The sequence below is a fragment of the Pungitius pungitius genome, chromosome 13 (assembly GCF_949316345.1).
Source record: "Pungitius pungitius chromosome 13, fPunPun2.1, whole genome shotgun sequence".
Lineage (NCBI taxonomy): Eukaryota > Metazoa > Chordata > Actinopteri > Perciformes > Gasterosteidae > Pungitius > Pungitius pungitius.
In genome coordinates, this window is record NC_084912.1 from 9,927,082 (window position 1) to 9,952,572 (window position 25,491).

A 25,491-nucleotide genomic window follows, 5' to 3' on the forward strand; every position below is an offset into this window, starting at 1 on the left:
GGTGAACGCAAAGTCAAAGCATATCTGATTACAGACCAAATCCCAACAATACCTTTATACCGTTATATAACGTAATCATAATCCGTAACTTTGTTACAGACTGTGAACATTAAAATCACCGATAAATGTTAACTCACCAGTGTGTCGCCAGACAAAACCTCCAGCAGTGAGATCAGGTTATGTCCATCTCGTAGGTCTTCATACAGGTCATTTATATGCTTTCGTACCTGAGAACAGGCGGGAAAAGTAAAACGTGAGTGTGCATATGTTTAAAAGCAAAACTGCTCATTTATGACTTTTCATTAAAACATTACTATACATGAAATACAAATTGGGGCTGAAATCTGTTCATCTGATCACAGTGATCTCAATCTCAAGAGAGGAGATCTTGGAGGATTATACCATCAGATATAATCCAAACACCTGGTGTAACTATCACTCTGCTTTTGAGGTTTCTTTTCTTATGCAACTGAATCAACTTGTCCTTCGGGTTTATTTCCTCATTGCTCCCATACAAACTGTCACGTTGTGAATGCTTATCTAAAAACTTGAGCTAACCACTTAGCAACTGCTGTCCGAGGCGTTCTCTTTCCAGCAGGCCCATCTCGCCTTCCTGTCCTAAATACGGCGCCTCTGAAATCACCCTGCTGCCCGCTGACCTGCTTTCACACAGGGCTTTCAGCACTGTAATCCCAGATAGCAGCCACAGCTGTGGGGCCAAAATAGACACGCAGACACCCAATAGACACCCAACTATTACTCAGCACCTGATTTGATTTCTCATGGATGAAACAATAAGAGGTCTGAAATCTGAATAAAATAAAATGCAAGTATTGAAATTGAGCCGCAAATTCATTCTTTTTTTTGTTAGTGACAGTGTTTAAATAATGTGTCCCTCACGTATTTTCTTAAGGCAGAACTGGAGTCAGCAGCTTCTCAGGACCTCGTGCCCCCATCTGATGGAATGAGTTTAATATTTTCAATATTAAACTCATTCCTGTTTGAAAACATCACACAAGGACCATAAAACCAGTCAGCAGCACTGTTCCACAGGAACTGCAAACCTCAGCAGGTCCGGACCGGCTGTTAAAGTGAACGCTGAGAGCCGGTTTATGACCCTGCCACACTTTGAAGATGATGACCAAAGAACAGAAATAATCCCCTCACTAGCAAAAATAAAACTTGCTGGGGGGAAACAAATGGCCGATCACGTCATGTTATAGTCTGTAAACACACTTACGCGGTTTCAGGTAACACTCCAGCGGTTTATTTGCATTCCTGATGCTGTCGCAGTCGTACAGCTCTGTAATTAGCAACGTTACCGGTTTATGGTTTTGTTTAAACCTGCTAACGTTAAGCAGGTTTAATGTCCACCATGTTCACCCAGTTTATTTAGTTATTATGTTAAAATTTGCACTATATACAAAGTCTAAGGCTGATGGGACTATTAGTTTTAAAGCACCAGTGGCACTATAAATCCTATAAAGTATAACATTGAGCATGATATCTGGGTTGTGATTCATTTTATCAAAGGCGATTAGATGGAATTTGTCGGTACTTGTCTTCAGTAAATTTCACACACACGCAGCACCGCGGTAAACGGTTCGGATTCCTGCCAACAAAACAACAAACCTGTTGCCGTAGCAGAGCAACGTCACATGTCATGCTAAGTGACTTTCAGCTAGCTTTAATGAACTCTGGGGAGGAATGTCAGCATGTTGGGACCTAACGTGGAGACTGGCAATTGCTTTCACTGCCAATATTTCTCTAATGTATTGTCATGGTGGAGGAAAATGGTTTGCTGATTCTTGGAATTCTCAATTTGACATGGCAACATATCAATCACATCATCATAGTTCTTACCTTCAGCAGATGCTGGTTTATCCATTTTGTAAATGTCTTCTTTTGCACTCTGTCTCTTTCATCTAAGGAAGAGAGAAAAAATAAAACCATTAAACTTTACACATGTAGGTTTTGAAAAATAATATAATAATAATAATTTAATGAATCAGAAACACTTTTCATATGTCCAAGTATGTTGGACATATGAAATTGTCATGGTGGGTGGTGTATACATGAAACAAAAGAGAATAATTTACAATTAAATTAACACAAGAATATAAAGTATAAATAAAGTGCTCCATTTAAAACACACTGACTGACTGTTAAAGAGCCTTTTGAGATTTTTGAAGCTTCATACTTTGCTTCCTGCTTTACAGAGACAATGTGTCATATTATTTTTGCATTCATAACTTTAGTGAAGGTGGTGTAGAAAAGAGGGGTGGAATAAAGACCACAAGTCCCAGTGGAACATTTTCCAGTGGCTAAAAAGAAGTATGTCATGTCTCAGAAGCTAAAAGGAAGGATGTCATTTCCCAGTGGCTAAAATGACATCATTCTCTCCTGAAACGCTCTTGACTATGTTGTGTTTTTTTCTTCTCCCCATGACCATAGCAACCAGGCCGCCCTGGTGCCAGTGGCAACTCAATGAATGCATTAAAAGGGAAAGGGAAGCTGTCTATAAAAATATTAAAACCATTTTACCAGCAAAATTATAACAAAGAAAAACTACACTTGCGTTAATGTGTTACAAAACAAACAAGTTGTGTGTTTTTTTTGCCGTATTCTTCCTTACTGGCTTCCATGCCATGTCAGAGCAGAGCAGGATTCAAGCCAGTCACCACAGCTGTGACTCATAGCACTGCTTCCACGGCTCCCAGTCGGCCTGACGCAACTCCTCCAAATCCTCCCCGGTAAACACTCACATGTACAATCAATAGCACGGACAAAGATCGCTGTCCAGGTAACATTACTTCACTAATGACAACAACACCGCGGAGGATCCTTCGGACTCTGAACATTACCCACATGACTTAACGCAATTAAAGATAACGTACCTCCTATTGATATCGACATGCTTAGACACAAGTAACATTTCAACGGAATGACAAGAAGAAGCAGCAAAGTGAATACTGACCCATGCAGCACATGAGCGACACCAGGTGAGCTCTATGCTCCCTCTCAGCCTGAAGCACGTACTTCATCCTCTGCACTAGCTCCTGAGGACTGTCGAGAGGATCGCGGTTCGAGTGGACGGATGCCATGAGGACAAGCGAGTGAGGAAGCAGAGCCAGTCTGCCTCTAGGGCAGCAAAGCTCCCTTTCTCATCAAGCATCCAGGACGAGTCACGTCAGGTTTTCCACGGCTACTCACTATTTTGAGGTTCTACCCAGTTTAGTGTTTGTCTAGCAGCGGCACTCGAAACCGCAGGGAAAGAAATGAGTGCTTCTTAGAAAAAATGGGGAAGAAAAGTTCCCTGTTAATTGGTATGCTTTCATTTAACAGCGAGTTTATTCAAGCTGCAATTTAAAAGCAATGTACCATCAATTCTGATGACAGCATGCATCAGTTGATCAATGCAACATGTAATAATGGGAGAAATATGATGTCATGGACCATCATTTTCGAGGGTCCTAATGTTTTCAGATAATTATCTCTCTGCATTGTGCAGCTGCCAAGACCCAAATGTTAACTTTTACTGAAACAACCAGGAACACATCCAGGCAAATAACGAGATTTAGGGGAAATTAATTTTAGTTTAACAGGCAAAAGTAATATAATAAAAACATATAGCAACAATAATGTAGGCTGTTGTTTCATCACAATGCCTGAAACATGCATTCCCAGGTACCTGAATAGCCCTCGACTGCAGATTCCTACATTTAGTTCATCTAAAAATAGTGCACACGTATAAGCTGCAGAGAATTGGAAAGTGGGTTGGTGTGAAAATGATTTTGTATGATGGTCTGCAAATCTGGATCAAAGTGTGACGTCGAGCCAAACATCTGACAAGAAAGAGGGAGGCAACACATCACACCACACAAAGACAAATGAGGAAAGTAGTCTGACAGTGCTGCTGTGTAATTGCTGATGTAACGGCCCTGTGACTCCACAACTGAGTCCCAGAAGGGATAAAGCAGTGCTGCTCGCTGGAGGACACACATTTGGTTTGTAGTGCACCTATTTGAGCTCTCTGCTGCATAATATATAAACCTCCCCTGATAAACTCATCAATATTGATTGGTTGAGCATTCCAGGAAGCTTTCCGGCTCCAAGCAGCAGATGGGAGCTCAAAGAGTTCATCATCAATCAACTATCAGGCACAATCAGAAGGAGGCACATATTACATTAATGACTTAATAGACTCAGACCTACGGAGCAGGTGTTAATATACTAGAACATCATTTATTTCCGATGCTGTGCTTTCCAAAGAAATCAGGGCGTGTTTGATAGTATGGTGCCCTCTTGAGGTTCTTAAGATCTGCTGTCCAGGTAACATTACTTCACTAATGACAACAACACCGTGGAGGATCCTTATGGTCTGAACATTGCCCACATGACTTAACGCAATGATAACCTGTGCAATTAAAGATAACGTACCTCAAACATTGCCCACAAAATCAGGACGTGTTTAATAGTATGGTGCCCTCTGGAGGTTCTTGAGAGAATACAGAGTGAGCTTGGTATCATTGTTCCAAAACATATTGGACTTTAAAACAGTGATTGAGCATTATTTGATCATGAAATGAAAGCAGTAGTAAAGATCAGACATCATACAAACAAACCAGATGGGTTTGTTTGATTGTAAGAATAACAATGTCATCATACGCTCGTTCTCTTGATATTTATCAGCCAAGTGTGTGAGTATAACAATTGGACTTTCTCACAGCAGGTCCTTTTTTTTACTGAAAAGCTGCATCGTGTCCTGTCTCATTAAGGACTTTTGCTTATTTCATATGCTCAATAGAAGGTTTTTCTCACACAAACACACCACATGGATCCCGTTTCACTAGATAGCCGAAACAGCATTTCTGGGAACAACATTCCTCTGTCAGTTAACTGTTCAAGTTCATCACAAAACACATACCTGTTACTTCAAATCAAATACTGTCGCAGTCCAAAACATTCTGCCAATATCATCACTTAACAAGCAAGTGTGGAATGTGAGGCCTGGTTTCAATTATTTTATATTTGAGGCAAGAAGTTTTAATATGCCTCTAAAATTACTTTTACACTGACTAATCAATTCATACTTGTATTAGATCTGGACTTATTGACATTTAAAAACTTAGGGCTGGTCAATAAAGCCATGTACACAACCATGTAGGAAGTTAAACCAGTATTAATAAATACAATTATTGTTGACCATACATTCTTTTGTAATTAATTGCAGCTTGTATGAGTACACTTAATACACTTAGTACACTTAACAACGGCAAATGCCACTGATAATTGTGACACACAAAGGTGCGTTTTATATCAAACTAGTCATTGAGTGTATCCTGTGCCACGAGTCCCCCACGCCATTCAAATAGCCCAGAACTCCTGAGACACCTATTTGTAGACTCAGGCAAAGCACATGTGCATGTATATAAATAGTTACAACCCTAAACCATGCTGCCCCTGCAACTGCAGCAACATATTCGGTGCCACTTGGGTGACTTCCTTCAGATCCTTACGTACAAAAAACACATAGAGTTGCATTCTGTAGTACAGGGTTAACGAATATTTGCTACTCTTGTGTTTTGGTTGGTGAATCTAATTCTTCCAACCAAAAATGAATGGTTATTAGATATTATAGGTTTGGCCAGTATTCATTTCATATATTTTAATAACTACAGATTTGAGACATGACAACGGTTGCATGGTTGCATGAATGGTGAGTTAGCAAACTACCTGCATGGACAGAGAGCAGCAGGAGACTCTTCAGCACTGCACACGTTCATTACTACATTTTGACAAGCTTCTGTGAACAAGGGAACAGATAAATTGTCGTTTTGAGGTCGGGAACCTCTTTTGACATTGTGTTACGTCAGGATGCCTAAAATGTCCTTAAATTATGAGCAGAGCGGTCAAATAGTCCTCTGTGTAATCCTCTTGACCTCCAGTGGGAGGGAAATCAAAACAGACATAATGACTCAACTGAAAAGCCCTCGACCTTCCAGTCCATGACAAGGACTTGCAGAACATTCCTGCTGAACAGCTTTCATTTCGCTGAAATCAAACAAGTGTCATAAGCGACAGTGTAATGTCCAACCGTGCATTATGAAAATAAAAACCAAAATGTTTACTGCACCTCGGGGGGTGATGCATAAAAAACCCATGGTTCACTCTTCAGGTCCTTATGAAAATGCTCAAAGGAATAGAAAGCGGGTCTAGAGCCCTCATGTGTCCGAATTTCTATTTGTTTCATAAGTTTCATGTAAAATCACCTCATTTTAAACCTGTGAGAGTAAATGCAAACATCTGCATGCTGACAGTAACAATGCCGAGATGCTCGGCAGGTGTGAAAATTCCATTAGCACATTAGGGGCTTGCAATGCACAGAGGCCTTCTGAAATCAACTGGCTGCTTCTTCTATTACCTTTCAATATGCATGTTGTGAACTTTGAATCCGGATAGTTAGTAAACAACATTACAAGTGTGACCGAAACAGGAGATACGAACAATGACAAAAATTCACCTGCATATAAGTGAGAGAACGACAGTCAGACTTCTAAGAAGGGGAGGGCCGCATCTGAAATATGTGACTGGAACAGCTCAGTAACTACTAGTTGCCAAGCCTTGAAAGAGGCCTCTTCCAATCACTCCTGCTGTCTGCACACTTAGGACAAGAAGAATCTAAAGTTTACTATATCTGTGCATCTGGGATTCTGGTCATCCATGGCATTTACATTGAACATAAACAGCACCAATCAAGAGGTGTCTTCTTGATCAGTGATATAATCTGCATCAGTGACATCTAGTTTTAGGTGTGTATGTCCACTCTTGAGGTTTAGATATTTTGTAAGCCTTGATAAAAAGCAACTAGAAGATGAAGGTGAAGCTGGCAAAGGGGCCTCTGGCATGAAATATCAGTCTAAAAGGGCACTCAACGTTAAGCAAAGGAGAGAGGCAGTATCAATGGCAGCTAATAGGACACACACACACTACTCAACACAAGCCTGCACATGGGAAACAGCTGCAACTGGAACAGATGAGTGATGAATTTGTTCTTTTCCTCCCCAAACGCTCTCATGGACAGTGAGAATCATCATTTTAGTCACGTTTCATCATTTTGATTACTTCCACTATAGAAATATGAGAAACATTCCCGTTCAAATTAAAGTCTCTATGTGTACCATTGACATTTTAAAGAACTGTGACGGTTTTAGTCGGCTGACTTTCGTATGGACCCACTTGAGAGAAGTGGCGGACTCCAAAAAGTGAGGTTTCGCTGTTGAGACCAAACCAGCAGAACGGTAATAAGGATCATGCAGCCTTTTGGTGCCAGGAACCCATGTGTTTGGGCGTAGAATATGTCACCTGTGCAGCACTGAGCCAAACCCACATTTGCAAGTTTCAATGAGGTGCCACCAGCAAGAGTTGCGCCTCAGTGCTCCTCAACATTGATACAACAGGTCTCTGAAATTTTACTAACGTGTTAACAGTTAGATATTCCATTAGTCGGTGTTCTGAAGGATATCAGACAGGTCACGAGAGTATACCAATGGTTCTAAAATGGTAAGCTCAAGTCGAAAATACAAATGCAGCTACTCATTTCCTGGCCACCAATGAAACAGTGACTAATGTATTTCCTTCTGCCCGTATCAGATTGCTTACCAGCATCTGCACAATTCAGGAGAAAAGGGTGGTGCTGGCCGAGCGAGAGAGGAGCGAGAGAGGAGCGAGAGAGGAGCGAAAGGACGCGAGAGCATGAGTCACGTGTGGGACGGAGAGACACAAGATGATCTCATGCAAGAGGAGCTTGGCGAAGCTGTGGAATGAAGCTCAGGTCATGCAGCTCGGCCCATCGCCATGACACCGTGGGAAGACAACATTAAACAACGATAGCAAGGACACTCGGCCACAGATAATGGACAACTGCATTAAAGCTACATTTGATAAAACAACACGTAAAGAATATTACTTAAATGTATTCTAAACCATGTGTTGATTAAAGGATAACACAGATAAAAGACAGATAAGAGTTATGCTGCTTTGAATTGCACTGTCCATTTTAGATCAAACCGGGGATTAAACTTGGCCAAAAGAATGATGTTATGCCTTAAGCATAGGTACATGCAGTATGTTGAACTGTGTAATTACTGTATAAGGCTTTGGTTTCAACACTACTTTGAATATATTATATTGATATAAACTGACTTACTGATCTGGGATAACAATTACTTAACTGGTGAAGCCTGTAAACCACTGCTATATTATTGTGAAATAACATGATCCAAAAATTATATTATAATTATATAACCTAGCAATTGTAATATTTAAATAATAGCTGTCGAAATTGTTAGATAAACCAGATGTATATTTAATCTTAACTGAGTTAGTTCTAATTGTCCAGCTATCAATTGTATGATATGCCAACCACAACCTTTGTTGAACTTTAAACAAAAACGTGTTCCATTGCAGTGGAAGATATTTGGTTGGGGCTGGCAGTCATTTCAAGTGTGTACTACTTTAAAGTTGAATTAATCATACAAAGCTTATTCCTATTGTGTTTGAACAATAAATACGTTAGTGGATTAGTGCATGCACAATAGAAAATGTTAATTGCGGGCTGTGAACGAAAAGCCAAGAAAAGGAGTGACACCAGCAACTCGACTTATGAACAAGTCTCTGGAACTCGGATGCTGCTCCCTTAAAAACAAAGTGTCTTTTGTATGAGAGCCGACGGTCTCCACAGAGGCAGCATGCTGTGTGTGTGTGTGTGTGCGCGTGTGTGTGTGTGGGCCACTAGGCCATTTGAATGTGATGAGTGGGCTGTCGACATAGCAGAGGGGCTGGGCACGGCCCAGGAGGATGGACAAAGGCAGTGACTGTGCAAAAAAAACACAATGCTCTCTTACTCGCCGTGTGTCTAATAATGCAAGATAATACGAGTGTAAACTGGTGGATTTTCATAATAACACGTTTCCTTGACGTATCTCCAGAAATCCATCTTGTTATGAGAGATTAGGTCATAATGCGAGGCGCAATGATTCATTGTTGGACCACACCCTTGTATATAGACACAGCTTACACAGCCGGCATCCTAAAGACTATATGTCTATGAGTCAGTTTGCATTAACAAAAAGACACAAACCTATGCTTTAACATGGAAAAATTCTTCATGTGTCACTGCCACAGCGCAGGTAACTACTGATTAGTGTTAGTTGGCTCAAATCATTTTATGAAATAATTGCGCCATATGGCTTCTTAAAAACTAAAGGAACAACAAAAAGAGCTCACTGAACCACCGAACGTCTAATCCATTAAATCTTTCCCAATATTAGAGGATGATCCACTGTTTGGAAACTCTGCAACCTCTTCATGCTGAAGGCCTGCTGAGCCGGCTCTGCAGGAACAGTCACTGCCTAGTGCCATAAACTGCTGTATGTGTCTAACAAACCGTGTATTTAACTCATTCCTCCAGTGTACAGTCTATTGTAAAGCCTGCATTGGATTTCAGCCTGAACCACAATCACACTGTTTAGTGACAACAATAAGAACTACATGCATGCTCCTTGTCAAAGGCATTTGCTGCGCTTAGTGGCCAAAATGGATTGTCGTGCGTTTGTTTCAAACACAGTACACAGAACTTCATGCAGCTTTGATCTGGAAATGTTGCATTTATTTAGTTGATTTGAGCTGGCTACAATAACACATATGCATAATTTTCCTCCGGTTACAAGTTACAAGCACTTACATAAAAACCAACTCCACAGGACGGAAAATAAACGTTAGATTACATTTATGTATTGATTTGGTGGAACAAAGACCATTTTGTTTCTGACGTAGCAGCATGATGGCCACTGGCTGTTTTGTTTGGTTGTGTTTGTTAGATACAGTTCATGAAGTTGTGATGAAAATGTCCTTGTTTCCCTTTGTGCATCACATGGAGTGAGCCTCAAGGCTCTACCTATTCCCATCAAGTGACCTCAAAACTAAAGTTACAATAACAACTGTGGTTTGAGAATACCTCAATACATTTTTTTTCATGGCTGAATGGATAACTGATTTATTTTAAGAAAGTGAAAAGTATCTGATGTGTATATGGAGCCTTACTATAAACTTACATAAACATTCTTTTTTTTTAATGGAATTGTTTGCGCTACCTTTTAAGAACTAAGATATAACTTTCCTCTCACATAAATGTGATGTCATTTTTCTCAGTCTTACTCAGTAAACTATCATCTCACTCATCAGTCGCCTACATTCCCCAACACAAGCGGCCCGCAACTTGGCCATCAAAGTATGAATCAGTAACGCTCTGTCCTTAACTGATCCCTTTCATTCTGCTTCAACGGTCAACGCTTCAACGTTGAGGTAAACTGAGCCCATGGAAATAGGGCTGTAGATGAGTTTTAAAAGGTAATGATCAGCCTGCCAGCGGATCCACAAGGAACGTTCACATGACAAGGGGAAAAAAGCCTCGAAAGGATTAAATTAAGACCCAAAACATAAATAACCGCATTTTTGTGCGGTTACAACGATTCCATGAAGTTTAATTTGTTTAAATTATGAAGAAAAAAACAGAAATGCCTTACCCCTCTTAGCAAAGTTCATTATTCATGTAACAGCTTGCAGGGAGTCAGATTTTACCCCAAAACTCGTAGCATTAAAAAGATAGCGTTGGTGGTAGAAGCTCCCTGTGTGTCACAGCTCTTCTGCCTGAAGATTCCTAATGATGCGACATCTTATGATCCCATTGGAGTCCAGTCGGGGCTTTTAAGCCATACACCACAGCTGACTGGCCCTGCTGGCTACAATACTGAACAGCTGAGAGAAGGACACGGCCAACATGCAGTACAATGGTGAACACAGTGAATGCTGTTTGTTGTTTTGCTTTGGTTACTTTTGTCCATAGGAAACACAAAAAAACGCTGCTGTCAGTTTGAATTTGGCTCCCTCGGATCTCCTCAGGCCTGACCTCGGAGCGCATGTACCATTCTGTCAGGAAGCTCTCGCTGTCAGAAAGAGACTGAATAACGCAGACCTTTTCTGTGTGATATATTTGGTCTAATTAATGAGCTGCATAGACGCAAAAGGAGCAGCTAGGCGAAGTGACATGAGCTACTCCTACGAGCTAATGCCTCACACTGCTATGTCATTGTGATGTCTGCCTTGAGACACCATTATAGGGCAGCTGAGCAATATACATCACAATCCCCCTAAAAATAAAAAGATCTTTCATTCACATTATGAGAGTATGATTTACTAAAACCGACCTCTCAAATTGACAGTAAAGGATGAATACACCGTATGGCCCATCAGACATATACCAAGCCCTTTATTTCCACAGATAATAATGATAATCCTCCGATCTAATATTCAGCTGAGATTATAAAAATGTCATGATGAAGCGTTGGTCTCGGCTACTAAAAATCTTATTGTGATGTCATGCAGGAAATATTCCCACTTTTCCACTGGAGGGATAAAGACACCAAGAGCAGCCAGTCACCAGAGAGCGAGGGGGCAGGCTGACATTTATTCAGCCGTAAACCCGCCATCGGGCAATATTACTTCATATCCCAAATGCTAAAACAGCACCCAATCAGCTTCGAGCCTACCTTTATATTTTTCCAACACATCCTCATAAGCTTGGAGGTATTCCTGTTCGTCCGAGAGACCGTGGGACTGCGGTGCGTACTGAGCCATACCCCGGGCTCCACAAACTGGACATTCACCAGCGGCGGACAGGGACACAGCGCGCGTGTTCGTGTGTGAGTGTGTGTATACGTGTGTGTGATTTGGTCAGCGGGTGTCTATGTACATGTGTATGCACTGAGGAATCGAGAGTGACCGGCGCTGTTGTTGCGCTGAAGGAAACGCCCTACATCCCGCCCCTGTCTGCGCTCTGGCCAATGGGCGACGCTTCCTCTCACCAGATTGACAGGAAGGACTACCGGACGTGCAGCGCTGTAAAAAGTGGTCTGTCTTTGATAACCTTATCCAGGCACATTTGGCTGCAGTCGAGTGAATGAATGCGATTCATATTGTTTTATTAATACATTAGGCTAAACATCGTCCAATATGACGTATATCTCATCAATGGGTTAAAAAAAGGCCCGAACTAGATTTTTTAAAAGCAATGTTGTGACACTTTTTACAGTGTAAACGCTTTCCCATGTTAGAAGTCTCTGTACCGGCTCGTAATATGGACCACGACCTGTTTCATTGTTGTCCTCCTGTCGAAGACTTCAGAAGCTGAAACTTTGGCGGATTTGCAACACAATTGTTTGAATTTATACATCCTACCAAAGCACATTAGCTGTCATCAATGTCTCGCACGTATTCCCGGAAAGTGCCACACTTATGATACCCTGTGCATGTCTGATAGGGATTTTACAACTTTAAATCAAGTCCATCATGTACCATCATAAAACCATTAAGTGCAATAAAACGTTAACTTCAAGCACTTGATCAAGAGTAAAACAAACACAATTACGTGTCAGAGGTGTCGATTTTGTTTATATTTCCCAACCCTGTCATCATCTCAATCAAATCATATATGACGCAAAATCAGTCTTTAAGCGCCTGGTTCGATGGACATCCAAGAGAAATCATTTTGTTTTTTCAAATGATTTTGAAATATTGCACCACATTTTCCAACGCCGTATGAATATCCTTATTTTAAAAGCCTCATGTGCATAACAACAGACCAAAATGCCGCTTTTTGTGGGCCAGACAATATTTACAAGGATTGATTATCCCGGCATATGCTGCTCATATTAAAGCTTATTTGCTCATTGTTTTCCTCGTTACAGTTTTAGCATCTCGTGACGGGGAGACGGCCGCTTACCTGCGATCCTTAGCACGGCTCTCTCCGCCGGGTCCAGCACGGATCCTCCCTGGATCTTCCTCTTGGACCGCTCATGCCTGGGCAGGTTCCACGGCAAAGTGTCCCCGGGAGCAGGTGATGCCGACCCAGATTTTACACTGTAATCATCCTCGTCTGAGATATCCGCCGAGGAAGACATGGAGCAGTGCAGGGAAGGGTTCCCCGAACTGGAGCTCTGTGAGACAAAAGAAGACGGGGATAAGAAAAAAAAGAAAGAACAATGCTTGACTTGATTTCAGACACACACACACACACACATACGCGCGCCCACAGGCAAAACGAACGCGAAAACATCGCATTGATTTCTCACCATCGTGGGTCAAAGTGCGTTATGTGAGCTAACCAGCTATGTGCCATAAACATATTGAGCCAAATAAAAAAGGCAATGCAAAAATCAATAGTATCTGGCTCCCCCGCCAGGTCAACAATAAGACTTACCACCGTATACATGGAGAGCTGTCAGCTGGGAGGAGGAGGAGAACAAAATAACAACCCTGCTTTGCTCGTTATTAGCCGCGACCCTTCAGTCACACGTTATGTGCGTCAATCCCCAAAAGGGTGTGCCACGCCCTTTGAGCGATGCTCCGGCCACGGGATCGTCCCCTCATCTATGCATCAAGGATGTGAGGTGATGTCAGATCTCCAGAGGGCTACAACGGATGGTTCGCTGTGTGCTGTCGAGGCAGAGCTGGAGCGTGATGGGAGCGCAGACTGCATGTGTCCGCGCGTCACACCCGGTAGCCAACAACAGTGTTAGCTCCAACAGCGACACCGCCGCTGAAGGTGCTGGATGGCTACAGATGGAGCAAAAGTCGGGTACCACAGTTTCTCACGGCAACAGATGCACAGGAGAGAGAGAGAAAGAGAGAGAGAGAGAGAGACAAGAGGAGGATTTTGGACACTTACATAATATCCTACACTGTGGATGGGGTGTTAAACACTGAGGGAGAAGTGAAATCCTCCACATATGTTGAGCTAATTATCTGATAGGATGAAGAGGAACTTGGGAGCACGGAAATACAGAATGCACTTAACTGGGTTTAAATGTAAAGCCTTTAAACTAATATCTAATTCGGGATAAACCTCATACCGGTAAATTTATCCTCATTGGGATTTTCTATGATGTCTATTCTGACAGTTCCCATGTAGAAAATAATACAATAATGACTATTGCAATATCCTGCTGCCCGCAGACAAACCTGAGATTGAGAAAAAGAACAAATAAACACAACCTAATGGTAAAGGAGAGGGGTGGGGTGTAGAAAACCTTTTCCATGACACTTCATCTGCTCAATGGCCACAGGGGAATGCAAGGTAACACAGACTCCTGTGATCCCGAAGAGTTCTGTGCTAATGTGCAAACTGTAAAGAATGAGTGTGCAGAAAAGAGGGCTTCATTTATGTTATTAAAAGGTAAACTTCAATTGTAAGTGTGGAAGATGAACTTGACAGCTTCTGCCAGTATTTCTACACGGGTACAGACGATCTTTTCTATTTTTAAACAGCGGTAGCAGTGAGAATCTGTTCTCGGGGCTGGATCAAAGCTGATGAAAGCAACACACTGTCAATATTACCAGCCTTTTCATGAGTGTATCCCTTTTGAATAGGATAAAGTCAGAAAAAACACAATAAAATTAAGAGATGCATTAATCAGATACCCCATTTGATTCATTATTTGTACGTTATGTGTTGTAGTGTTGGACATCAATTAAAAACAGAAATGCAGCAGTATCGTTTAAAAAAAGAAATGATGGTTCAATCATTCTGGATTATTCATGCAGAATTATAGGCTACGCATGCTAATTGGTCATGACTGATTCATGGTGGGTTGATCTAGGCCTGCGTTAGTTTATGAACGACTATTAAATATTTAAGTCATCTAACGTACAGAATATATTTGAGCTCTTGTGATTCCACGAGTCTTACAATTGCTTCTTGTTGTGGTTCAAGCATTATGTGAACTCCTCTGCCTCCACCTTTTATCATTGGAATAACATGAATGGAGTATAGTATGAATGGAGTACACCCAAAAATAAAATGTTTCCATATACAGTCATTTTAAACATTGCTTGGATTTTGTATACGCAACAAACCCTTCAGTTAGGAGCATCAAAGGTTAATGGAATATATTGACACAAATTGATATGCAAGTTTTTCATCCGGTTATCTACAGAATTGCAACACAACTTCTGGTCCGACAAAATCTGTAAGTCACAATGTACTAAATGGAATACAGTAACAGCCCTTTGCAGTTTGGATAAAGATTCTACAGAGCTTGAGATTCTCTTATCTGAAAAAAAGAAACATAGTCAGAATAGATCAGCAATGCATAGATAATGCTTAGTAACTGTAATCGCCCCTCATATTCCCATAAGTAACCGTTTTCATCTGAAGCTTTGTGTCAGCTCTCTCTTCCTGTAGCTGAGTGTTCCCTTCCAGGCAGACACGGATCAATATGTGGGTCAGATGTAATACCGTCTCACTCCTCACCTTACTTTTTAACTGAAAGTGGTCAAGAAAAAGAAGAGTATAAAGGAAGGAAATGAGGACACACTGATTTGCAAGCAGTGCTGCCAATTCAGCTCGTGACATAAAGACCCACATGTTGTTCCCATAGCACCAAAGTTAATGACCAATTATTAATGTAACTTTATAATCTCATCTTCACCGGAATACTGTACCGGAACTCATTCAGATATTGCATGGTAGTGTAATATATTGTTGAGCTATGATTAAACCTAAAAATCACAGACTTAACATCACATACAGCAATACAAGGTAACGACACAACAATGACAACAATAATAATAGTCATAATTCCTTTGGACCTATAAAGGAGCATCCTTCACCAGGGTTTACTCCCTGTAAACAAACACTTTGCAGTGTCCTTGAGCAAGCTGCTGATTCACTATCAGGTTCAATGGCACACTGTTGTCCCTGTGGAGCAGAGCAAGCACAACATAATATCAGTTTAAAGAATTGCTAGACTTAAGGGAGGTACCTACAGGTCTGCGTGTTGGGGTGACTTGTACAGACTGGTAAAACTCTGGCAGGACCCTCTTCTTCACTTTCCGTTTCCTTAGAGTGGAGGATGAATCGTGTTCGCTTTCAGGAATCTCGACCAGATTGGGTTTTTCTTCTGTCCCTCTAGCATGTATGCTCCTTCTTGCGTGACGTGGACTGTGCCTGAAGCCCTGAAACATTAGTAAACGTCAAGCTGTCAACAGATGAGACTCTCAGCAGACCAAGCAAGACAAAGTAAAAGCTCTCATAATAATAATTTAGATTCCCTGAGATAACACTGTTGTGTTATATCACCTATTTCCTAATAGTGTTTGAGAAAGATTAAGTATCTTTGCAATAATACAACAATTTAATGTATTTTATGGTCTGTTTGCATGAACTTTAGTTTTTCAAATTTTAAGGTAACAATCAGGGGGAAGTTCTTCAACATTGAGGCCCAGCAATGCCCTATATTTGTGCCCTTGAACATGATACAATCCCAACCAGCTGCAGTACTGAGCCAGCAGGGATTCAATGTCCTGTGATTCAATAACACAACCTGCCAATGAAATAGCGTTTAAAGCTTTGGCTTTTGGAACCTTAAACCATAGAATCACAAAAGGTTGGCGCTTAATACAGTAAACCAACAGAGAGACCTATGACGCTTACTAATCAAAGGGGGTTACTAAAAGTTGATTTAGATCTACCTTAACCATCTTTACTCTTTAATTCAGTGAATTTAAGGAATTAAGTGGACTAGGAAAGATTTGTACACGCTGTATAACGTTTAGGTGTACACAACTTAATTGGTGTGGTTTTATTTTGAAAGCAAAGTGTGTAAAACGGAAGCAGAGCGACTGAACTCTGCTGACGCATTTTGGGCATTAAACTGATATGTAACACAAACAGATGGGTTCTCGACTCTCCTCAGTTTTGTTTTGCCTGTAAGAATAGCCCGTGTGAAGTCTCCAACCAACTGAACGAATCAAAACAGCTATATCAGCCAATATTATCGAATGATAACACATGCGCATTGCGCACAACGTGGTCCTTAAAATAGTCATGCGGCTGTGTAAAAGTCCTAACAAACGGGCTTTTGGGTGAATCACTGCTAACGTTATTCTTGAGGAGCTCATAAGGATTACAGAAGGCTTCCACACGTTTACCTCTTGACGTCTCCTTGCTGTTGGATATTACAGAAGACTCAAACCCATAATTAAAAAAGTTCATCCTACCTCTGATCGAAAATGATGAGTTCGGAGGCCCACTACAAGAGAGATAACATATGTTAGAATGAGATATTGAGCTAATGTGTACCCTACGACATGTCCATTATATAGAAATGAACTCGATTACCATGACATTCCAAATATTTAAGGCTATAGGCTACAAACTAATCCACAACACCCTGTGTCTTCACGTCTGTTGACGCACATTTGAGTGTGCGTTTGTTTTGCCGCACACATGCTAAAGGCAGACTTTGCTGCGCACTAGAGACGAAGCAGCACACGGAAAAGATGAGTGGATGAGGATGAGGATGCGCGGCTGGCCCTGCGCTTACTCACCGCGGCTCCTGGCGCGTCCGGAGAGCACTGATTTTATTGGATGTTTCCCATTACGAAGCTTGCGATGCCAGCAGCAGAAAAACAAAATCGTCGCAATAGTCCCGAGCAACAGCAGCAATAAGAGCAGCACGCATTGAATACTGTACGGCCTCAGCAGCACCAAAAACGCCGCCGCAATCATCGCAAGGCGAGATGTAGGACAGATGCCGCCGCCTCAAACAGCTGGCTCCTCTCCTGCCGATAATGTGTCGCTGGAAGCTCAAGAGGAGAACACACACACTGGCGGACCAACGTGAGGCATCGCCGCACAGCAAATCGCATCAAGCGTACAGGTTCAAAGTGGTCAGCCCACAGTGTGGATGTCATTATTGTGAGGGAACAGTGCATGACTCAGCAGAGACGCAAGTTGTCTTTATTTATTTATTTATTTGTCTAACAGGGAGAGTCAGCAGATTGAGCTGAGCAGTAATCTGCTGCAGAGTCGGCTGCCCACAAGGATAATGTTATCTTTAATAACAATGGTATTGAGGCACACCCATGTTTGTATGGGATGCTCATTAGGAGTTTATATTTATTTTTACACATTTAGCTTTTTCGTTTTATTTCCTACAATGTCTCTTTTGGTAACACAACATCAACGTCTCTCTGATACAGTTTATTTTAACTATATTGTGCCATAGAAAATGTACTGACAGGCAATGGAACGAGGCAGCGTGCTGTCAGACACTCAGGATTAGGGAGAAAAAAAGGAATCAACTCTCATCATAATCCAAAATCGGTTATGTCATTTTTTTGGATGGACTCATATTATTTAGAGTGTATTTTCAGCAGTCAGATGAAAGACTTTTTCAAAAACAAGTTTTATTTGCAATTTTAAAAGAGCCACTTTGCATACACACAAAAAAATCCCAGTTATAGATGCTATTATCATTTGTACTCAAATTGTCCCAGTCCAATGCACTGCTAAATACTGTTACATGAATGTTAGATTTAATGTATACACACAGACGTAATGTCAGCATAATCGCAATGCATTAATGTTTAAACATTATGAAAACACATTTGTCCAAATGATCCGTGCTCTAGAATATAATTTACAGTTACTGTAATAAAAATCTGGGTACAGCCACAACATTATCCTGAACTAAAGCGTTAATACAATGACTGTTTGCAATAGCTACACATTTCGGCCCGGGCTAAGTAAGAACTGACGGGCGGAGTTTGTTCCCGCATTTGATCCGCTGTGAAAGGCACTAACCCCCTCCCTACGGTACACTCCTTACAGAAAAGAAGCGCTTCAGTTACACGTGACCTTTCAGACCAGACTAGCTGGGTACGTTTAATGGATTTGGGGTGTTATAGCTAACTCCAGTCTGTCACCCGGTGGCGGGCCGACATAATAAGCAGAAGGTAACGTCATGCTCATTGCAATGTATCTGTTGATTTCCATCATTTGCATTAACGCCGAACCACGCTGAGCGTAGATGCGGTTTAACGTTACTTTGCATTAGTTTAGCATTGTTTTCAGGTTGCAACCGTCAACGTCAGAGAGCTAACGTTAGCTTACCGAGGAGCCTGCACGCTCGCCATCCTATAATTTTTTTATTTCAATATTTAAATAACTGCACACTTTTTCAGGAGGGAGCGGCCCCTTGTTATAATCTTAGGGGAAACATTTATCAGACGTCGATATTCGCCAAGCTTAGTAAAATACATCAGGAACTCCACTGTGTTGCCTTACTTCTTCCTCGCTTGGCTATAGCAGTGCTGTTCAGCAGCTCAGCACTCAGTGCTGCTGGTGGCTTTAGTGGCCCTGCGCTGTAGTGCATCAACATTGCGATTTTTCTTTTTTATGTAGAGAAGCATTCTGGTGGACAACAGAGGAAGAAATCACGCCCAATGTTAGCTTTGCTGTGCGTCGTGTATAGTTGTTCTTAAATAATGTCCTGTATTGCGCCGGTGTTCAGGTCATTGAAGAGAAGCAGCTGCCGCCGTGTATAATAACTGCGATCTGGTGTAGTTTACAACTTTGTATTGTTCGATTATAGAGCAATACTAGCAATAGCAAAGTCTCCTGGATGAGACTGCTGTACTCGAATAACGTCAGTCACGTGGCCCGGTGTTACACTCCTGTCAGTGTTACTAAACGCTTTTTCGTTTCGTTGTTTATGGGTAATTAAATCGTATTGGTAACAGGCCTTGTTATGTTTTCTCAGAGAAATGTCTTCTCCAACTGGAGCAGACGAGGACGAGGTGGAAGAAGTGGAGTTTGTATCAGTAAGTCCACTAACCTTATGCACACATCAATAGGTCCAAAGGACCCGACAGTAGTTCTTGTTTACTTTCGGCCTTTTGACATTGTGTCGATTAACTGTGCAATAACCCCTTGATAATCAGACTGCTAATATATAAATTACAAAAAAGAGCACATTGGTTTATCTCAATATTCGTTTATACTTGCTTTTGAGATTGACCAGTTGTTTGAAGACTTTATAAATGTATGAGTTTTATAAAGCTAAATCACATAGTGTCTTGTACTTTCTTCAGGAGGGCACTGTCAAACCAGTATTGGAATGTATTGATCTGCTGAGTGATAATGAGGATGAGGGATGCTCATCTGCGGCAGGCACGGTAAGTGGCTGAATGTAACACCTTTTTACAATATAGTGTCTGTGCAGAGTTTTGTGAAGTTACTTTGCCCTTTTCTTCTATTAAAGGTTGAAGATAAAATCACCCGCCATAAAGCGCATGTTACATCTACCCTGGAAAGGCTAGCACAACAGGTGGCCTTGGATAGAAAGGAAAGATCAGATAAATGTAAAGCCTTCAAGGTAAGTTTGCTTCATCCTAATGTGAGCTCGCTAGACTGTAATTAAGGTGTCACATGTTTGAAAGTGTCTCAATATTCGTTTATACTTTCAATCAGGCCCCGCTGAAGGCGTCTAAACTCTCTGCGCTGCCCTCTAGATCCGAGATGCCAGAGGGCATACTGTGAAGAATCAAACGGACAACGCGTGTAACTCATAGATATGTCCATAGACTTCTGGTGTAATCCAACCAAATTAAACTAGCATCTTCATCTGGCATTTAAAAGCAAAATGATTGGTGATCACCATGGGATCCCTTATAAAAAAACACACACAAACTAGCGTCAATGTAAGTAAGACATCTATATAACTTTGTAATAAGATGAAATGTTACTTACAATGCTCAGTAGACCTTTTCTCTTGCCTTGGTTTACTGTATCTGGTCAGTTCTGATCAGTTGTAGTAGCAACATTGCCTCCATGTGGACAGAACGTAGCAAGCAAATCATTACTCCACAGCATCATACTTCATGTGACGTAAAGAGATTATATTAAACCGTGACTGTATGCCACTACTGGCATTAGTCTATCTTTCCTATAGGGCAAGGCAATACAAGATTCAGAATCTGCTCTGTTATATTTCATCTCTTTCATGTCTCTCTTTCAGGAGAAGCAAATCTCTCAAAGAGCCCGTGGACAGCAGGAGCTGGCCGTTAGTAGTTCTCCGTATGGAATTAATCAGGAAGCCAAGCACTGTGTAGACATGTGGTTAAAGATGCCAGGTAAATTAAGAGCCTGGATCAGAAAGCTGTTATGGATGACTGTGTGTTATTGTGGATCATTGCTCTGTCAATGATCTACTTTCTTCACAGGGCTGACTGAAAGATGATCATGTTTTAAGAGAAATTTTTATTCTGTATCGTTGCCTTTATTTAGGTCTTGGACCTGGAGCGTTCAATCCTGGATTTGGAAGAAGAAGAAAAAGACCTGCTTCTTCCCCTGTAAACCATTCAACCCAACACACTTGTCCAGTGATCAACTGTGGTCGAGTTTATGACAATGCGTCTCTCCTTGAAGGCCACCTTAAAAGGTAATCCTTTTCTGCATAGGGGTAATACCTTGGGCTTGAAGTTTAAAATAATTCTGAATTTCTACAGTGGATAAAAGACACATGGTGGGATGTCTGTTATGACGAACCGTTAACGCTTGAATACACAAACATGGAAAATTCTGAACTGCCCAGAGAAGGCGATTGCAGAGGTTGTGAGGAGAAATAGTCCCGGTACACCAAGGAATAATATGTAGAAGTATTATAGCTACGTAGCATTGAGTTCTGGCCCACTTTGAGTACTGCTTTTGAAAAAACACGAATACAGCAATAAAATAAAATATCTTTTGCGTAGGTTCGATCACTCACCCTGTGACCCAACCATCAACGTTAGAGGATGCCCATCAAACCTCTTTGCCTGTGTTGCCTGTGGTCAACAGTTTCCGACTGAAGAAGCATGGAGGAAACATCTTGAGTTTAAGGTTTTCACACTTTTCTGACTGTATTCTGAAAAATTAATAATTGATTTATTGACTTGAAATACATTTTTAAATGCGAATGACCACTAGTATCTTCATTGTTTTATTTTGAATACTTAATCATTTAATTTTTTTGCCAGGTGTCCTCATTGGTTGCCGATGGTCACAGCATGGAACAGACTCACCAGTGGATCGTGTGTTTTGCCTGTCCTGACTGCTACTTCCTCTTCAACCTCCGAGACGAGTGTCTTCAGCACATGTCAGCCAAAAACCACTTCACAGAGTCATTCCCCATGAATGGTAAGGTTTATTGACCCTTTTTAAAATTTCTATACGTCTCAGTTGTTTCTTTTAAAGAAGGCGTTCAATAGGCATATGAACAAGATCACGTGTACCTTCTACTTTCTCCTCTCATGAAAGACACCAGAGGAAGAGCACTGCCGGTTCCGGTTTCACAATATGTCAAGAATCGTCTCATAACTTTGTGCAAAGATGTTCACTTCAATGTCCGATGCTCCTTATGTCACAAAGTACTGATCTCACATCAGGCCGCTCAAGCTCACTTTAAGTAAGTTTTATTTTGATTCATTGAGTGTTTATGTATTCATGTCTTTCAAGATCACATTTTGTAAAGAAGACCCCGATGGTGTGAAACTGATTTCTCCCTTATTGTCCTTCTTATTGTAGTGTGCACTGCAGACAGGGCTGCGCGGTGGCCAAGGCTGATAAAACGGTTGCACAGGTGATGAAACAACTGCAAGTGCGAGGGCAGTGCTCCGTCTGCTGTAAAATCTTCTTCAGCCCCGCTGATATTGAGAGGCACAAAGAATCGACCCAGCACCTAGTGGAGGTCAACCAAACTATGGCGAAAGCCCTCCTTCAGCACTGCAGGTTCAGTGAAAAGCACCAGGGCCACGCGGAGAGGAAAAGGCAGTCCTCCAGCCCTGAAAAAGCTTTTCAAAAGACAAATAAGGGCCGTGAGTGTGAAGAATCTTCCGGCAAACGGAGACGACTGAGCGTTAATGGCAGCCGGAACTCCGCGGCCGCGTGGTTCTGCGAGTGTGGTCTACGGTTCTCAGAGGAGGCCACAGCCACCAATCATCTCTTGGCTGTAAACCAAATTTTCCACCAGTGCGCCGTGTGTGGCAAACAGATGGGAGAGTCGGCCATCACCCGCCTGCACATGAGCCGCTTCCACGGGGGAGCTCATCTCTCCAACTTCCTCTTCTACTGCCGCAGGTGCAAAGTGGAAATGCCTCGGTACGAAGACATCCTGGCCCACGTGACGGAAGCCCACAGCGGACACACCTACCTCGCCGAACGGGAGGCGCCCGAGGAGCTCGCCGGCAGCAAGCCCTCCACCAGCGGACGAGTCGACCCGCCGCCGCTGCCGCCCTCCTCCTCCGAGTGCGCGGCGCGGCGGAGCGCGGTGGAGGCGCCCTCGGAGGCCGAGCGGACCTGGATGTGCAGGATGTGCGAGGACACCTTCGGCTCCGAGCGGGACGTCCGCAGGCACTGCCGCGACGCGAGCGCTCACAGCTTCCAGAGGTTCATCTGCGGACACTGCCCCCAGAAGTTCTTCAAGGAGTCCACCGTCCGGCGGCACTGCGCCAACGAGCACGGCGGGCGGATCCAGAGCTCCCACTTCTGCGGCCTCTGCGACAGCATGCGCTTCGAGTCCGAGGGCGAGTTTTTGGAGCACTACAAGAGTCTACACAGTAGAGACTACTACTGCGTGGAAGACGTGGAGGTTGTTGAGGCAGGTGGCGGCGGCGGTCGGCCGGCGTGCCCGTGCATGGGTTCGGTGAAGGGGAAAGCGGAAATGAAAGCAACGTACACACAATGCATGAGGAATCTGTCCGACGAAGGAAAATGTCACTACGTGTGCGCTTGCTGTGGCGCCTGTGTGCCCTCCTTCGCCCGGATGAAGACTCACGTCCACACGAAGCACGCGGCGGAGAACCCGGACAGGGCCTTCGCCGTGGAGTGCAAGGTCTGCCTGGAGAGTTTCACGGGCGTACCAGGTTTCCATACCCACTATCACTCCCGACACTGTGCACTGCAACCCTGCGGCGTGAAAGCAGAACCAGCTGTCAAAGCCCTCGATGCAGTGCCGATCTCACCAGGCGCCGACGGTAAATCAGTTACTTGTTTTCTTCTTCTTTTGCATTTTCAGCTATGTTTGCAAGCGGCATCTAATCCGGTTGTCACATATGTCATATTTCAGAAATTGAAGAGGAAACATTGGAGTTTTCGAACATGGATCGCGCCAACAAAGAGAGTGAAGCATGTGAAAGTAAGCAACAAACCATTGAACAAACATTCAGTCACGCCACAAAAGCGAATGGATAGTAGGCAAATGCACGGTGTGGCTCTCTTACCTTAATACAGGAGGCATACAACCTCACCGATGTGCTTGTGTTTGATCGCCCTACGATATATCAGCTGCTTATTTATTGTGATGTGCTTCAGGTGAACCCGATGAGGAGATGAACCATGAACCGTCTTTGAGTGCAGAGGCAGAAGTAGAATCAGCAGGTATCTGTTTACTCTCTTTGGCCAAGGAGGTAATGTTTAAGATGTATAACCTGCTGCCAGTGAACTAATGCTAATTTCACAGTAATTACATTTTACTGCAGAGAGCTCTGATAATTGAAATAAATTATTTAAATGATCGATCAGAAGCATTACAATAAAATGTGAACACAGGACGAAAAATATTTTGATGTATTTTCTTCCGATGGTGTTGTTTAAAGTGTTTATTCAATTTGGATCCTTACAGTTTTCTTCTCGTTTGCAGAGTTAGAAGAAGCCCTTAAAAGAAGCCTTCTGGAGTATTGAGTACACACCGTGTTTTTTTTTTATTTTATTTTTTTATTTCCGTATTTGAGACTCATTGTTTTGTACCAGGTATTTGTGTTCAGAATATTCTAAATAAATGTTGCCATTTAACTTTACTGTACTAATGAGTTATTTGTATAATGTATCAATATGAAGAAATAATTACCGGGCATTCCCACCTCAGGGAACCACCCACATCTTGCTAGAAGGTTGCTCTGTGGCTGTGGAGTTATGGCCTCTGCAGACCCTTTGGTGTGTTGACATGTGTGTAAATGGCCTCGATGACTCTGCAGAATTCCGAGGTCACAGTGCATCTCCAATTGCAGTCTCTGTTTTCATTGCACACTTAAGGTCCAGTGCATTGGACGCACCGTAGGCAGCAGGGCCAACCTTTTGTGTGTTGCTTGTTTTTTCTTCTTTCTTCTCATCCTCCTCATTACTTTGTTGCATAATTTGTTTTTCTCGCTAGTTTGACTCAGATAGTGGTGACTCATCGCGATAAGATCTTTTCTAAGCAGTGAGTGTTTGTACTATAATAGGAACAAGTTAATTGTGCATCCCAGTTGCTGAGACATTCAATTGTGCAGAACATGGCAGATTGAGCTGGGTTTATTCATTTATTTCTAATATACATTCTTTCATAAGTTCTAGTTGTTGATGGAAATTCCAACTACAAAAATGTTTCGAGAGATCAATATGCAGAGAATATTGAAACTCATGTTTAGGCTGACGGCTCTGTGATACGATGGACATTAACCCGGATTAATGCCAAATGCCCACATTCGCAGTACACACAGAAGACTTCATCTGGTCTTTATGATTGGGTTTTTATGTGTCTGATGCCTTTTTCTGACATTTGTTTCTTCTCC

The 25,491-nt window shown here is 42.2% G+C and overlaps 2 protein-coding genes across 23 annotated transcripts in view; one reads left to right on the forward strand and one right to left on the reverse strand.

Moving 5' to 3' along the window:
* The window catches only part of dst (dystonin), an 86,637-nt gene extending 69,008 nt beyond the window's left edge, over positions 1-17,629 (reverse strand). For 14 of the 20 annotated variants that reach the window (XM_037465463.2, XM_037465446.2, XM_037465462.2 and 11 more), the window contains exons 1-6: positions 17,449-17,629; positions 17,119-17,150; positions 15,886-16,074; positions 12,842-13,055; positions 1,864-1,925; positions 138-227 (exon numbers count right to left, since the gene is read on the reverse strand). In XM_037465463.2, coding sequence (XP_037321360.2) covers positions 138-227; positions 1,864-1,925; positions 12,842-13,055; positions 15,886-16,074; positions 17,119-17,150; positions 17,449-17,629 — 768 coding nt within the window. Of the gene's footprint in view, positions 1-137; positions 228-1,863; positions 1,926-2,977; positions 3,099-11,609; positions 11,753-12,841; positions 13,056-13,318; positions 13,578-15,885; positions 16,075-17,118; positions 17,151-17,448 lie in introns of those variants that run through there. The other 6 variants (XM_037465460.2, XM_037465459.2, XM_037465456.2 and 3 more) reach the window with 5 other exon arrangements.
* A 22-nt stretch (positions 17,630-17,651) lies between these two features.
* On the forward strand, positions 17,652-25,185 carry znf451 (zinc finger protein 451). Of its 3 annotated transcripts, none has more exons than XM_037465488.2 (13): positions 17,652-17,740; positions 19,665-19,725; positions 19,996-20,079; positions 20,166-20,279; positions 20,922-21,036; positions 21,191-21,344; positions 21,658-21,784; positions 21,922-22,081; positions 22,202-22,349; positions 22,469-23,916; positions 24,009-24,077; positions 24,254-24,319; positions 24,582-25,185. In XM_037465488.2, the coding sequence occupies exons 1-13, from the start codon at positions 17,652-17,654 to the stop codon at positions 24,620-24,622; spliced, it is 2,676 nt and encodes an 891-aa protein (XP_037321385.2). In that variant the 3' UTR covers positions 24,623-25,185. The 3 variants fall into 3 exon arrangements, with proteins under 3 accessions (XP_037321385.2, XP_037321388.2, XP_037321389.2); XM_037465491.2 differs by lacking the exon at positions 17,652-17,740 and adding an exon at positions 18,363-18,858; XM_037465492.2 differs by lacking the exon at positions 17,652-17,740 and adding an exon at positions 19,259-19,580.
* The last annotated feature ends 306 nt before the right edge of the window (positions 25,186-25,491 follow it).

Coding starts and splice junctions, on each gene's coding strand:
- znf451 (XM_037465488.2), top strand. CDS start 17,652: ATGCCGCCGCCTCAAACAGCTGGCTCCTCTCCTGCCGATAATGTGTCG. Junction 23,917..24,008: donor GATCTCACCAGGCGCCGACG/GTAAATCAGTTA, acceptor GTCATATTTCAG/AAATTGAAGAGGAAACATTG. Junction 24,078..24,253: donor AGAGAGTGAAGCATGTGAAA/GTAAGCAACAAA, acceptor GATGTGCTTCAG/GTGAACCCGATGAGGAGATG.